At 41.4% G+C, this 14,975-nt stretch overlaps 1 protein-coding gene across 2 annotated transcripts in view; it reads right to left on the bottom strand.

Moving 5' to 3' along the window:
• The window catches only part of gabbr2 (gamma-aminobutyric acid (GABA) B receptor, 2), a 175,835-nt gene that overhangs the window by 113,690 nt on the left and 47,170 nt on the right, over positions 1 to 14,975 (bottom strand). For both annotated transcript variants that reach the window (XM_034599597.1, XM_034599596.1), the window contains one exon: positions 4,179 to 4,316. In XM_034599597.1, coding sequence (XP_034455488.1) covers positions 4,179 to 4,316 — 138 coding nt within the window. The remainder of the gene's footprint in view (positions 1 to 4,178; positions 4,317 to 14,975) is intronic.

Genomic DNA, 14,975 nt, shown 5'->3' with positions numbered 1-14,975 from the left:
CCACTTATTCCTCCTCCAAAATATAGACTTGGTTATTCAGTGTCCCTAGAAAATGAATAAATCACAGGATTGGTGATTGATTTTCGAGACTAAAACCCCAGGTTACATGTCTAAGCTGTGAGTACTTAGTGGTAAAAAATTAATTATCCTGATGTTTTCACCTAACTTTTTGCCGCCATTACCTCCTTGGAAACAGTTAGTCATTGAAGCACAATGAATCATGGGATATGTCGGGGAAGGATCTGACCTGGTGGAGCCTCCGATGCTCGGTGGTGGAAGCACACAGGAGCCTTCGAATTGGGACAGTCTAGTAGCGGCGCTGTCAATCGGTCTACGAATGCAGCTGTAAAGGATGTGGCCCCTAAATTGAGACCCAGCTTATGAATCTACATGCCTCAATAGACTTTTTCAAAGTTCACCTCATTTTTATTCACCAACCCAAAAATGAAAACTAAATATTTGTGAAAAAAATAATGACAACACCCAAAAAAATGGTGTCCTTCACAGTGTCCACATTTACAAATGGCTGTTTCATAGAAATAAAGCGCTCGTCTTCTTCTTCTCTTGCAAATTACAAGAGGCAAAATGATCGGGAGGCATAATTTTTCATTACACACTCGATGTGGCTGAAAATGAACAGTGCCACCACTGATACGCCTAATTGGTGAGTGAGAAGTGGCCAGCTACTGATGGGAGCCAGGGTTAGGGCTATTTCCTGGCACTCAATGAGCCATTTGCAGAAAATAGAGAACACTGCTGTGTAGAGCAAATGGACTTCTGGAACGTTAAGAAAACAGGGTAAAGAAAAGTGCTCATGCATTTAAAAAGCTTAAAAAATGCTTTCTGGGATTATGTAATACTTGGTGTGTGATTAACACAAGATTAATCACACAGCAAGATGGCTGCTAAGACAAGGGCTTCAACACCCATTGTCTTGTGGAAATGAAAACGCAGCAATCAGTGGCATTTGTGACTGATGGCAGTTCACAAACACAGCTGCGTCTTGCCCCGTTTCTTTGAATTTCAATTTCATGCCATTAGAGTGCGTGTGTCTGCTCCTCTCTGCCATTCCTCCATCGTTCCCTCAATCCTCTCCTCGCCATCTGTCCATTGGCCCTGGCAGCATTCTTATCCACCATTTTAATTTGCTTGGGCAGTCATTTTAGCACATGTACGGTACACTGCATTACAAAATGTGACTGCGAGTACAGAGCCAAGTGGAGCTGCTCAGGGAAGTTATGGACAACAAATCACTTTCATGACAAAGTGTGACAACAGATCAATTCAGATGTACAGTGCATTAAAAGCTTGAAGCGCTGCTGGCAAACTGATCACAATGACATAGCAGCTTAAACAGCTGGGAAATATATTGAATATATAGTTCATACTTTATATAAATGTAATTAGAATTTCAATTAACATTTTTCAGTCAGAAGTCAACTATCAAGTGGTTTATACCAATTCTCAAATATGGGCTTTAAACTCTGACCGACTAAAAGTTATATTTGCATGAATTAAGTCATTCATATTGGATAAAATGTCAAAGAAAGGTCAGCCCTCTTTAAGTCTTTATCTTGACTATATTTCTTTCATAATTATTGCTTTACTGGAGGTTAGTTTTACAGCTTTAAACTGTTCGAACCCACCTTGCTGTCCAGTGTTGCATCTTGCACTATTTGAAAATTTAAAAAATGCTGTTGTATGTTGTTCCCAGGATGTAAAAAACATAAGTACACAAACTTAACCCATTGGCCGTCTTCAGCTGGCATATTTCCCTCCAAAATTGTGTTAGTATTTGCCTGAATTTCTGTTTAGACATGACTCCACTTTGGGAATATAAAAATATTGACTCTTGAATTTTAGAAGGAATATATCAACGCTGTATGTGCATATGAGTGTGTGCATGGAGTGTAATGAGCGAGTACACAGTGGAAGTTTATTTTTGTTGAGCCTTGCAAAGCTGACTTCATTAGGGATCAACACTGATTGAATGCTATTTTTATGGCTGTGTGATTAAGCTTTTTTCCAGGAGTGGTTGTTCTCTCCTCTATCTCAACTGTAGATAGTATCTGCCAGCTCCCTGTTTTGATGTGGAAATGATGAGCTTGTTAAGCCTGGCCCATAAAATCACCATGGAAAATTCTCCATTTCCTTCCCCACCGACTCAACTCTTGCAGATGGGATGCCAGGGCTGGGGTAATAAATATGCAGGGTGACAGAATTTGCAGTTTTAAAAACAGATTCACGCTGATATGGCCCGCTAAACATTGCGGGATGCAAGATTCAACACTTTCCTCATCTCTCCCCTTCCCCCTATACCTTCACTTTTTCTTACATCTGTCTGTTTTTAGCTCCTGTCTTCTTCTTTTTTTAATCTCCTTCTCCTTCAGACAAAAGCATAATCCTAGCTGGAAGCAATGGCTGACTGGCTCCCATCACAGCTGTTGTCAAAGCAGAAAGTTGTCTGTCTTTCATCTAACACTTCAACACACACACACACATATATATATATATATAGTTGTATGTGCAGTACATGTTCCGACATATGTCCACACATTAAACAAACACACATTCGATGCTCACGGACGTATAAAGTCCATGATAACTAACCCCAGGCTCTGATACTGTGCCTCACCTATAACCAAGAGTATAACACAGAGAAGTGCACGAACATGATATAATAAGTAAGTGAAAATAATTATGTCTTGTATGATACAACAAACCTTTGCTCTTCAGTGGAATCCTGATTCAAAATGTTAAGATTCTCCACATTGTGCTGGACAGCTGCTGAGTGCTTTTACTTGGACGACCTTGCAGTTACACATCTCCTGGTCTAAAGAAAGTAATTTAGTTGCTTGTGGAAACTGCACTCACAGTTTCCCTTGGCACTGAATTCAAGGGTGTAATCTTTAAGCATATCCTGGAAACAGAAGTTCATTTAAAGTTTTTTCTTTGCTATTTATCTTTACATTTATCCGTCAGTCACTTGCCATCTGGTACTCGGGCAGCAACACAATACATATTTGGGATCAGACCAGTGTGCGTTTGTTGGTGTTGGTCTGTGTATTGATAGAAAAAGAGCCTGGTTGGTAAAGTGCTGTGGGGAACACACTGTACTAAGCAGAGTGTTCTGCAGAGCAGAAGATTGCAACTGCACTCCTCACAGGTAATCACTACCAAACAAGCCAATAAATAGAGGGGAACACACACACAAACTACGACTTCAGGAGCCAAAATTCAACTATGACTCGAGCCTCTCTTTCTCAACTGAGATCATTACCATGGAAAGGAAGTGAACACTGAAACAAAAGATTACTTTCAAATCCTTTCATTCCCTCATCCTGCCAATCTTTTCACTCTCTTGAGTGACCCTGACAAGACAGCGAGCAAAAGGAGACATGGAAAAAATCAAAACATGACAAGCAGCAGATTCACAGTAATTGGAAGCGGAAGAAATACGATACGTAATGTGACATTCAGTTCAAAATGAAGCCACTTGAATTATGCAATCTCTTCCAAGCACAAGCTTCGCTCCTTCCTTATCTGTGCCTGATAACCTTTACAGGGTCTGCAGCAAATGAAATGTATTCTTTGGAAGGAGGCATTTCCTCTCTTTGGTAGTGCTGTACAGTGAAGAGTCAAAGAAACTGCAAGCAATAAATCAGGAGGGTCAAAGCATTACCAGGCGCAAAGATGACTGGCGTTTAATGCCTAAAATAAGCAAACAAAGCTCTGTTAATTTAATGCCAGAAAATGCCATTTACCAAGCAACATAATGGTAAAATACAAATAATATTATTAATATAATAATATATAATATAATATATATAATAATATATTATTAGCTCATATCAATTAATCATTTCCAGCAATCAGTGGTACATGAAACAGTGACCCTCATGAAATCCCAAGGCGTATTTGCGCAACACGAGGGAAAACTAAGGAAGTTTTGGAAACTTAAGAAAGTAGCAAACTCAGGCATCCTAATTGTAACAAAGAAATAGGAAGAAACCTTAGACAATGTATAAGTAAGTACACAGGAGTTAATGTCTATTTAACCTCTCTTCAATCACTTGGAAACTATGCACAATAGCATTCCAGGTTCACCAACACAATGCATATAGGCAATACACCACTTGCATACATGCACACATAATGACATGTGACACGTGTCCTACCTGCACCAGATTCCAACCCTCCAAAGACTCCGCAATGATGGAGGTCACAGAGGGGCAGACACCGCCGAAGATCATGAGGTGCTTGGGACCGTAGCATATGGCATCGAAGAAGGCCCTCAGCCCCTTGGCGTTGTCACACTGTAGACACAGAGAGAGAGGTGGTGAAGGTGGAGGTGACGAGCAGAGGTGAAGAGACAGAAAGGAGAGAGAAGATTTGGATTATTTGTTGTAAAACAGGGAGAGAAGAAAGGAGGAAAGAGTAGAGATATAAAACAAATCATGAAAAGCAAGGAAGTGTAGGATATAGGAGAGTGCGTTGCATGATATACAAAATATTGCAATACCCAGCCATTAAATACAGTGCATACAGTCCGTAATTTAAGAATGGCAGTGTTTTAGTAAAAGCCGTATTTCCTATGAGTTGCATCAAAGAGTGCAGCGGGGCAGTGTGTATGCAGCACTCGCTGCAGGCATAGTGGGAGTGGGCGTGCAAACCATTCTTTGCTTTCATGGAGACAACAGAAAGTGCTCTTGCTGACCATTCACAGCTTGTTGACAAGGAAGATGCAAGAATATGGGAATTTTTCATTGATAAAGATGACAGTCATGCCAAACCCACAGACGCCACAAAGCCTGTAAGATCTACAGCCGGTTTTAAACCTACACAGACCAAGGAACACAAAACTTCCAACTTGCAAAGCAACTTGTTGACAGACATGAGGTAGCAGATGTGAAGATTAACATTATTACATCATGATCGTGCCATGAAGTATAAGTCAAACACATCACAAGTGTGATCCATTATTAATTAAGTGTCAAAAACACCTCAATGTAAGAAACCAAACTGAACACACAACATCATATATATATTTCAATTTCAATGTGCATGTAGATAAATATAAATGACATTAACTGTACATCATGAAGCTCAAACACACAACAGTAGTAAACTAAATACAAATGAGTCAGAATATCTCCTTGGAGGTGGTCTGCGCTCAACGGAACATACTCTCTCCCTTTCTATTTCGTGAAATTGGATTATAAAAAGGCAATTAATTAGGCTCTCTCTCCTCCATGTTCTACCGTCTATTATTCAATTACTCTTCCTCGTGTTGTAGGAGTTTTAACCATCTTTTCAGTATCAGTTTTGATATATTTAGGCAGGGATTGAACTGAAATCATTATTTTGGTATTGTGAAAACACTAACAGGAACAAAGAACAGACAGAGGGGAAGATAAAGACCCTTAAAAGGCAGCATTACATATTCCAGCCTATTTTGGGTGACTGTGTTGCAGGCACGCAAGACAAGGACATGAAGAACCTTGTGCTCCTCTGAAAAAACTGTGGGTTAAAGAGATACCTTGGATTCTTTGTTCAGGAGAATAACTTTTGTGACTTTTCTAAACAATTAGGACAATTCTTAACCATTATTTGTGAGTCTCAGGGTCAATAATTAACCAACTGTACAAGAAAAACTGCTGCACTTACAAGGTCATTAGACTTCGACTTACTGTGATCGATGCACAACAAAAGCAGCATATTCACTAGTGTCGGTTTAAAGTAATGCATACTGTTTATGAAAAACGATGTGACATTTAAATAACATTTTACTTGTTAGACTCCAAGCGCTGTGGTACATGCTGATATAATTGCAGCAGTGTGTGTGTGTGTGTGTGTGTGTGTGTGTGTTTGTTTAAATGGTTTAAAACCATCATGGAAAACTATATAACTCACAAGCTGCAGGAGCGGGCCCCCGCTCTGATCCAGTGCTGCAGAATGCAGCCATTTCACATCACTATAGCAACCAGAGGAAAAGAGTGTGTGAAAAGGAGAAAGACAGAGGAATGAGAGAAGAGATTTAAAAAGAACTGTAGGTTCCTTTTGATGGCTACATAAGCTGGCTAACCGGGTTTGCTGCGATTTCCACAGGTTGTAATATTGTGATCGAATCATAAACACTCTCCCCCTCAGTTGTCTGTTATTGCCAATAAATTCAGGATGTACTCCCGTGTGCAGCTGATAGATGGATGGATGGATGGATGGACTGACCGACTGAATGGCAGGTGGTGTGTGTTTCTGCCTTCTGACACAGTCCATTTCATCTGGAGAGTCATTTGACCTTGTAAGCCATCAGCTGGCAACAGAATGAGATTTCCCACTGAACAGCAGAGGCTCCACAGCACAGACAAAAATCCAATGTGGAGGAATGACACTAAACTAAAGATTTATAGGACTGTGTGTAGACCATGGTAGGTATAATGGCGTCAAGTTTACATCTTCTGTCTTTCTGTTGACGATAGAAACCCTGAATGTATAAACTGCACAACTTGAAAATAAGAACACAAATTTCAACAGCCGTCTTCCTGCATTGCACTTTGGACCACACACACTTCAGATTTAATCACGTGCTAAGATTTAAATCATCAGACCCTTAAAAACACACTCCTCCCCTGAGCACGTCCATTCACGCCGGAGAGGAACAATGTATGTTGTAATGCCAGTCAAAAATAGACTTGATTGCGGATATGCCTCAGGTGAAAAGAGTGGGAGAAGATGTGATTAGACACATTGGGGATTCCTTATCCTGGCCACACAGCTGAATAAAACAGCAGGCTATTAAAGAAGATATCTAATTTGCATACTTTTGTCATTCATGTCTCTCCAGCTGGCCATAACAAGGTGGGATGGTACGGTTCTCAAATGGTTACCATGCAACAGAAAGGAAATGTGGGCAACTTAACTTGTCAACATGAGGACAAAAGAGCTCTGTGATGTGGCATGCTTAAGTAGATTTATTACGAAGAGTGACAATGTAGTGTAGGTTGTCACGATTTGTTATGTTCCTCATTGTGTCGGCGAAAAATAAAACAGTTTTACAACGTGTAAAACCCGACTACATGTTAATTTTAAGGCATATATAGTTGTTACCATATTTTGGGGAATTTTTGAAACCTTCCTAAGTGTCATCAGTCCTCAAAATGGGTTCGTTTTAAGCTTTAAACATGAATGGGTTCAGTAAGTCGATAAAACTGTAAGAAAAATTGGTTCCAAAAGCTCAGGGGAGAATCTTCAAATTGTTCAAGTTTTGTCTGATCATCAGTTTAAAAGCCAAAGATATTCACTTTATTATCACGTTAGACAAAGAAAATCAACAAATGCTCAAATAGGAAAAGTTCAAACCAAAGAATACTTAAATCACATTTATTATTTTCAAAATAGTTGAATATTCTACTGTTGATCTACTAATTAGTTCAGCGACAAATGGTTTTGTCTCTTCAGAGTAAGTATCTAAAAATCACCAAACTTATGAGAGTTTCTCTTGGAGAAAAGAAAACCGAAAGAGTTAACGAGAGAAAGCAAAGCATGTTCTCGTGAAGCTACAAGAAACAAAGCTACGTCTTTCTTTTTCCTCCGTTTCTCTGTTTGTCCTCCCGGCTACATTTATCCTCTCTTATACCTTTCCCGGGCACACATGCACACAATCTGTTGAGACTTCTCGCAGGGCCTTGACTGGTGTGTTGTCATGCCAACAGTGTGACTATCCACACTTTGCGCGCAAGATGAGGGAGGAAGCCACGTGCCGGGCCAGTGTAGCGACGGCTATATTTAGCCTCTCATTAGGTAGCACAACCACTCAGACATTAATCAATACTTATTCAGCTATGGAGACGCTGCAAAGCTTAACACCAGATAGACAAAGCGGGATGGAGGGTGAGAGAGGCGGTGGGATACAATGGGACACAAAGAGTGAAGGGACACGGGGATGGTGATGGCGATGATGGGAGAAAAGCGAGAGAGGGAAACGAGCAGTTGAATAGAGGGAGAGAAAGAGAGGAGCGACGAGGTATTAGCCTGACATTAACCGTGCACTAATAAAGCCAAGTCAACCAGTATTATAAAACCACCCTCTATTATAACCCCACAATGAAGTAATTCATGACCGTGAGATTGACTCTCTATGATGCTCAGCAGCTACACAGTGCTGTGCAGATTTATCTACAGTCCCATTATGGAAAAAGTATGATTAAATATCAAATCTAATTCTGTTTTTTACATCTCCTCGTGTTATTTTCTTCCAGTGCATGAGCCGCTACAGTTTTTCATCTTGTGCCTTCTTCCTTTCCGCGTTAATATCCTTATTCAACAACACTGAGACAAATATGTATTTTTCAAGGTTTACCAAGCAGTCGCTGAGAGCTTTGGGTCCACATCCCAATTTTCCCGGAGAAATGGGCTCTAACAAGGTATAAGCAGAGAAATGTCGCCGTCATGAAAAAACACAAATAAGTTCTGAGGAAACGACAGTGCAACGAGGAAGGCATAGCAGTACTTGACTAGCAAGTAGAGCGGCAAGACATACTACAACACCTTATTTCCCTCTTCTGCAGTCTGAAATCTAATTCCTGGCATTCGGAGGCCATTTGGAGCAGATCGATGGAGTCAACGCCCGTGGTAATCTGTTTGACCACCTTGGGAGACAGCCAAGGAAAATGTGTGTATGAGGGGTGGTGCAGGTGGGGTTGGTGGGCCGAGGGCGGACGGCGGAAGAACTTGGAGATGGAAACTCATGAAAAGCAAATCATCTACTGCTGAATATCTGTGGACATCTTACCAAAGAGTTATACCTTATCTCTTGGAATGAGTTGTACTTCACTCCCTGGATTTAGAGATACTGGTTACAATATTCAGGCTACAGAACCGTTTCCATCTTTGCTAAATGTCCCTTCCTCGGCTTGACATTTCACTACACTGAGTTTGCACCAGTAGCCTAACCATTTAGAGGATATTACTGATAGGACAGCTAGCCGAGGAAGAGTTTATTCCAAATGCTTCTCAATCCATTGCCTCTGTTACATTTCCTTCTCTGACCTTTACACAAAGCTACTGAGATTCATCCTCATTGATTTATTATTACATGATGACATTAGCCCGCTGTTATTGTGCTACACATGAATCACACTCAATTAGACTAACTGGGAGCTAACAGTTGTCCTGGAATAACTTTTTTTACCCATTTCATGTGATCATTTTCATCTACTTTTACTAAACATTCTATAATGTCTTTGAAAATAGTAAATCTTTAAAGGTCAGCATGCGGCACATTTGAGGGTTAAACTCATTCAAAATCTGCATGAAAGTTTGTGGCTATTTCCTGCAAGTTTGACAGCCAGAGTTAATTGAAGGTTTTTAATCAGTAATTTACATAATAACAGCAACGTTTCAAAATTTGGAGAAGAGTAAACAACCTGAACAACAGCTAAAACTACAGGTATGGAAGCCCTTACCCTAACACAATTAACTGATGTTTTAATCAGAGGATGAACCTGCATTCCCAACCCAGCGTAGGCGTCTGAACCCAAATCCTCCATTTGACCACAACTGCATGCTGAATGACCCTGTAGGGCGTGTCTACTGTGTATGTGTGTGTGTGTGTGTGTGCGATATTGTGACAAGAAAAAGAGCTGATAAGATCAGCAGGCTGGAGCTAACCATGATGAAATGCCTTGTTAGCGCTGTACACAGAGGCAGCTGCACCTGTCCCTTGTCTAATGGCAAATTACTGCACCCAAATCAGCAACCTGAGGCCCACTACATCACATGCACATACACACACACGTACATGTGTGTGGGATAGAGAGAGATGAGAGATAACAACAGAGAGGATCGGGGAGGGGAGAGCCTGATCTGATGTCAGAAGCAATCTGCGTTTATTCACGACGAGGCCGGTAGCCCAGGTGTTTATCAACAACAAAATGTGCGAGAATCCACAGAATCTGTGTCTTTATGGGTTAAGATGTGTAGACACATCGTGGAGAGGAGATAATGTGATGTCATTTACCCAAAAACTGTGAATAGATTTTGCTTTTGGCTATGTGTGAATTTGATTTGTGCAACAGCATCCCTTCTTTCCCTCCAATAAACAGAATTAATCAAAAAACTTTCCTTTTATTTCATTTTTCGACAGTAGATTTTACTTGCTGAGATACGCAGGCATAACAAGAACATGTTGAAATGGAATTGAGAAAAAGATCTTGTACTTGTCTACCGAACATCCCTCTCTGTAATTTCCCTCTGCAAGTATGACAAATAAGAAATGAGAACATTAAATTATAGTTCTAAGAGCTACACACATTTATCAGTATAAACCTTTTAAAGTGTGCACACTGCAAAGTTATTAATTTGCATTTTTGCACCGTCACTGCTGGAGTCAGGCTTTCAAAGCACCTGTACACATCCATCCTGCATGTTGACAACTTTCCTGATGTGTCGACTGGTGCAGCAGCTGCAAAAAAGAAAAAGCTGGTCTTTTCTAACAGCTACATCTGCCCCCAGCAGACGCTCCACTGTGAATTACTTCCACATCCCCAAACCGGGAGGGGGAGCGTGAGCCCAACTGAATCCAGTGTTTGAGAAAACATATGCTTGGCATTATAAAGCCCTATAGAGATGGCAGGGTGCAGCCAATAGGTCAGATCTACAGGAGATTATCTATTTCCCCATGTACAACCCAACTAATCCTCTACAACTCTGCCATGGCTGTCAATACCAACTACTCTCAGAAGAGGAGTAAAGACTGGAGGTTTAAGTGCCTGTGATTCAGCCTCCAGCCATTTACAAAGTTTGACTATTTAGTGCAAAGGCGATGTAACTGTATTATCTTAGATTTTCTTTATAGTACATCAATAACAAGTTAATACAGAGAGCTCCCCTGAGTTCATTGGGGTCATTTGTCTGTCAATTAAGGTCAATGCTCCACACTGGTAAACATCTCTCACATCACTGGCAGGCTCATCTCACCTGCTCCCCTCCTTATAGACAGAAGCACAAGATCTCCAAGAAGCTCGAGCTATTTGTTCCCCATCAGTGAACCCTTTGTGAGGCTCACTGAGGTGTAACGTATCACCCACCAAACCTTTTCTTTCCCTTTCTAAATGACCACAAAGACAAGGCTGAGAGGTAATTTACAGACTTAAGGAGCCAATGCAAAAAAGCAATAGCCAACAATTTAAGTGAGACACTCTGAAAAGGAAGAAGAAGACAGGGAGGAAGAGAAGGGGAGGATGAAGCTTCAGTTGCGTATGCAGCAAGCACCATGGCGCTTTGTCGTAACATTTAGACAGCCGGCCCCAGAGTATCCGAAGAGAGTACACATTGATTGAGTGCGAGTGGATGGAGTAAAATTGAGAGAAGGAAGGAGTGATGGAGTTGTTTTTCTCAATCTGTTCCCCTTGCAATGCAGGCCTGGGACGCACAGGAAAAAAACACTATGGAACCCACCACTTATCTTGGGAGAGACTGGCCTATAAAATGCACTGCGACAGACTGACTGGGCGGCTGAAGCTGATAGCTGTTTGCCCTCCATCTCTCCCTCCAGTCTGGCTCTTGTGATTGCACTCATTCTATCTCTCTCGCTTTCTGGAGAGCTCAGATGGCCACCAGGATAACCACGATGGAAGCCTCTTCGGTGGTGTCAAGTGTCTTTCGCCCTTTTCAACTCTCGGGTCTCACACACACACACACACACACACACACACACACACACACACACACACACAGACACACACACACACACACACACACACACACAGACACACACACACACTCACACACACCAAATAAATTATCATTCTTCTACGCAAACGCGTGCCAAAACACAATCACAAACAAATAAACACACATCGGCTCACTCACTATCCAAGATAAGCTCAAATTGGCCGGTGGTACAAAATAAATAAATAATTCACAGCAAACACATTGCACCTTTATTAGCAATCTGTGCTGAGCAGGAAGCAGATGCTGTGTTAAGCCTATTACAGGTTGTTGTGCTTTTGACGAGGCCTGACAACAGCTGGGACACGTTGAGCTAACCAGTGAGAGGGACCAAACCAAACTGTAATCCCACTGAAACGAGCCAATGGGTTCCAATATAGGAGGTGCTGGACGGAGAGGAGAATCCAGGTAAACTGAATTTATTTTCACCTTATTATTCTCTGATTTAGTTTTAGCCTTTTTCTTTTTAGGGGGCCACTGTCACCTTCCGTGTACCAGTACCATTATTTTTTATATTTTCAAGAGTAATCAATGGCAAGAGGGAAATTTGTCAATTGATCCGATCAGAGCAGGAAGCTAAGTACATACATTTACTGAAGAAGAAAAGTTCATGGGATGCTTTTACTTTTACGCGAGTACATTTGTCTATTTTCTTCACTTTTACTTCATCAAAATGTTGAGTACGTCCTCCACTAGTGCAAGAAAGTGAATTGTGCATCCTGTCGAAGCTATTTTTAATTTATACAGAAAATTATGTCGATCACGGTGCCAGTTTAATCTCTGATTTGGTTTTCTTATCTCAACCGCAAAAACCACAAGAACACCACCAGACCCATTTCTGACAAAATATGAGAAGTGAGCAATCTTTAGGGCTGAATCTGTGCTGAGAGATTTGGCAATTCCATCCACATTAAAAACAACTAAAGGTAGTCTGCAGTTTATTTCCTCCATTCAAGTCACACTGTAGAGCAAAGAAGTCAATGTACATCATGGCCGAAAGCTAAGAGCTTCAATGATAACTCTTGCCTGACAAGAGGAAAAGTTGTTTTCATACCTGCACAACAGAATTTGATCATTAAATATTCTTCGTCTTCTTCTTTAATAAGAGGGTTTAGTAACCACAGAGGTGCCCTCGCTGGTGTATCTGCTAACTAGTAACTGATAAAGACCGACAGAGAGGGGTTGTGGACAGAGAGTGGGAAGAAGAAATAGAGGAAGAGAACCCATTATCAAGTTAATTGTTTCTTGGCCCCGGAGGTCCTGCACGCTCTCCCTTGGATGAATCCAGTAAAGAAAGAAAGAGGTAGGGAAAAGGAGGATAATGCTTGTTAATGGTAGGGTAGTAAATTAGTCCAGCACAGGGATGAGAGTCAGTTTTGGTTGTATGCAGGGAGAGAACAAGTCTGTTAGTATTTCGCCACAGAGTCATGATATCTGCGGCTACGAAGGCATCAGTGGATTTTGACTCCTGCAGGCACCCTTCATTTAATTTTGTTCTTCTGTTTCATCACTGGCAGAATGACCCCAAATGAACTCAAAATGAAACAACGCTTCCCTTCATGATGTTTGTTAGACTATGTATTGAGTTTTTCTCAACTGAGGCAGCATAAAAACAGAATAATGAGGGAGCACATAAAACCCCTCATATATTCTCTGTCAATTGGGCATATTAAAGGTTTATGGAGAACAACTGTGTGAAGGTTTCTACCCAATACCATCCCTTCTCTCCATCTCCTCCTCCCTCCATCTCAGCCTTTATGAAAACTCTTCCAGAATACTTACCATATACACGTTCTGCTGGATATCGCTGACCTCTGCTTTCTAAGAATTAATTTTTAAAGGTCCCAGTCTGTGCTTTTTATAAGCTCTCTCCAGCCTGTTTACCTCATGAAAATGCTGTCTGCAAGAATGGAGACCATCACTCATCTTCAGGTTAGGAGGAAATTTTATATCAGAGTGTAAACATACACGTCGCACATCATGATAGCCTGCATCAGCTCAGCTGAGAGGGGAGGATGATGATTTTGCAGAAGCTTGGTTTGAGAGTGTGTGTGTGCGCATGGGAGGATCTTTGATTGTCCCAAGGTACTGCAATGTGTCTGTCACCTCAGTTGAGTATTTACTTTCAATATTTTTGGCAAATATTAAATTGTATCTGTGTTCGGCCTCTTAGGTGAATTGTATTAGAGGATACATGAAATTTAAGCCACTTTTTGCAGTGTTGCATGGTTGTTTATTTCAGCCAAGATCACCCTGTTGACATCATGAGGGTTATTTCCTCACACTGACAAATCTCCTCCACAGTGACAGCTGATATTATAGCGGTTTCTACAGAGTAATACTCTCCATGACTGATAAACTATACTTTTGACGTGTACAGTAAAATCATTTCCCTGAAGGTGAAAGAAAGACGAGGGTCATGGTTGAATAATAGGAAGCAAAACAGGAGGCACGACACTCGATCACACACTTTGTTTTTACAGGATCTTTACCTGCCAATCACTTCGGTGTGTTGTTTTTCATTAATTTCAAACGGTGTATCACGTAATGGGAGTTTATTTAGACCCGTTTTGACATTGTCATTTGGAAGGGCACTTTTCCTACCGCAATCATCACACAAGTTCACGTTGGAGCGTGTGGCGCAGGTGACATTGCCGTCTCCTTTCTGTGCGATGTGCTGCGCAGCCCTTCCTATGATTGGTTATCTAATAATGGCCATTTAAAGAGTGGGGTAAGGCAGATATTGCTATTGACATTTAGTCGGGTCTGAGAGGACAAACACTGGCAGATTACTGATCCTTCTCCAAATGAAGAGACCATCTATCGACAACGTTATGACAGTGCGGAGAGGAGTCTGGTGCCTGTTTCTATTCCACACGAGAAGGACAGGACTCATGGAAGGGTGTGTGACGGACTGTGGAGCTGTGTGTGTGTGAGTGTGTGTGTGAGTGTGTTCAGGCAGTCCCTCTCTGCAGCCCAGGGATTCTTCTGTCCACCCACATCAATCTTTTTACAGCAGAATGCCGCCTCCCAGGATTCCTGGCCTAGTCTCTGTTTGGATTGAGGACCCCTCTTTCATTCTCATTTCACCTCTCCTCCTCTCTCCCCATCCACTACTTCTATCTCCATTTCATCAGCATCATCATTCTTCCCCTCTCATTCTCTAACACACACTCTTTTCTCTGTCTTGCGGTTATTTGCACCTTTCCCCTTCTCTCTCGGTCATTCACTGCTCTCTTCCCCCC

Source organism: Hippoglossus hippoglossus, chromosome 11, assembly GCF_009819705.1.
Source record: "Hippoglossus hippoglossus isolate fHipHip1 chromosome 11, fHipHip1.pri, whole genome shotgun sequence".
In the NCBI taxonomy this organism is placed as follows: domain Eukaryota; kingdom Metazoa; phylum Chordata; class Actinopteri; order Pleuronectiformes; family Pleuronectidae; genus Hippoglossus; species Hippoglossus hippoglossus.
Note: the sequence above shows the minus strand (reverse complement) of the source record. Positions and strands in the feature narration are given on the sequence as shown.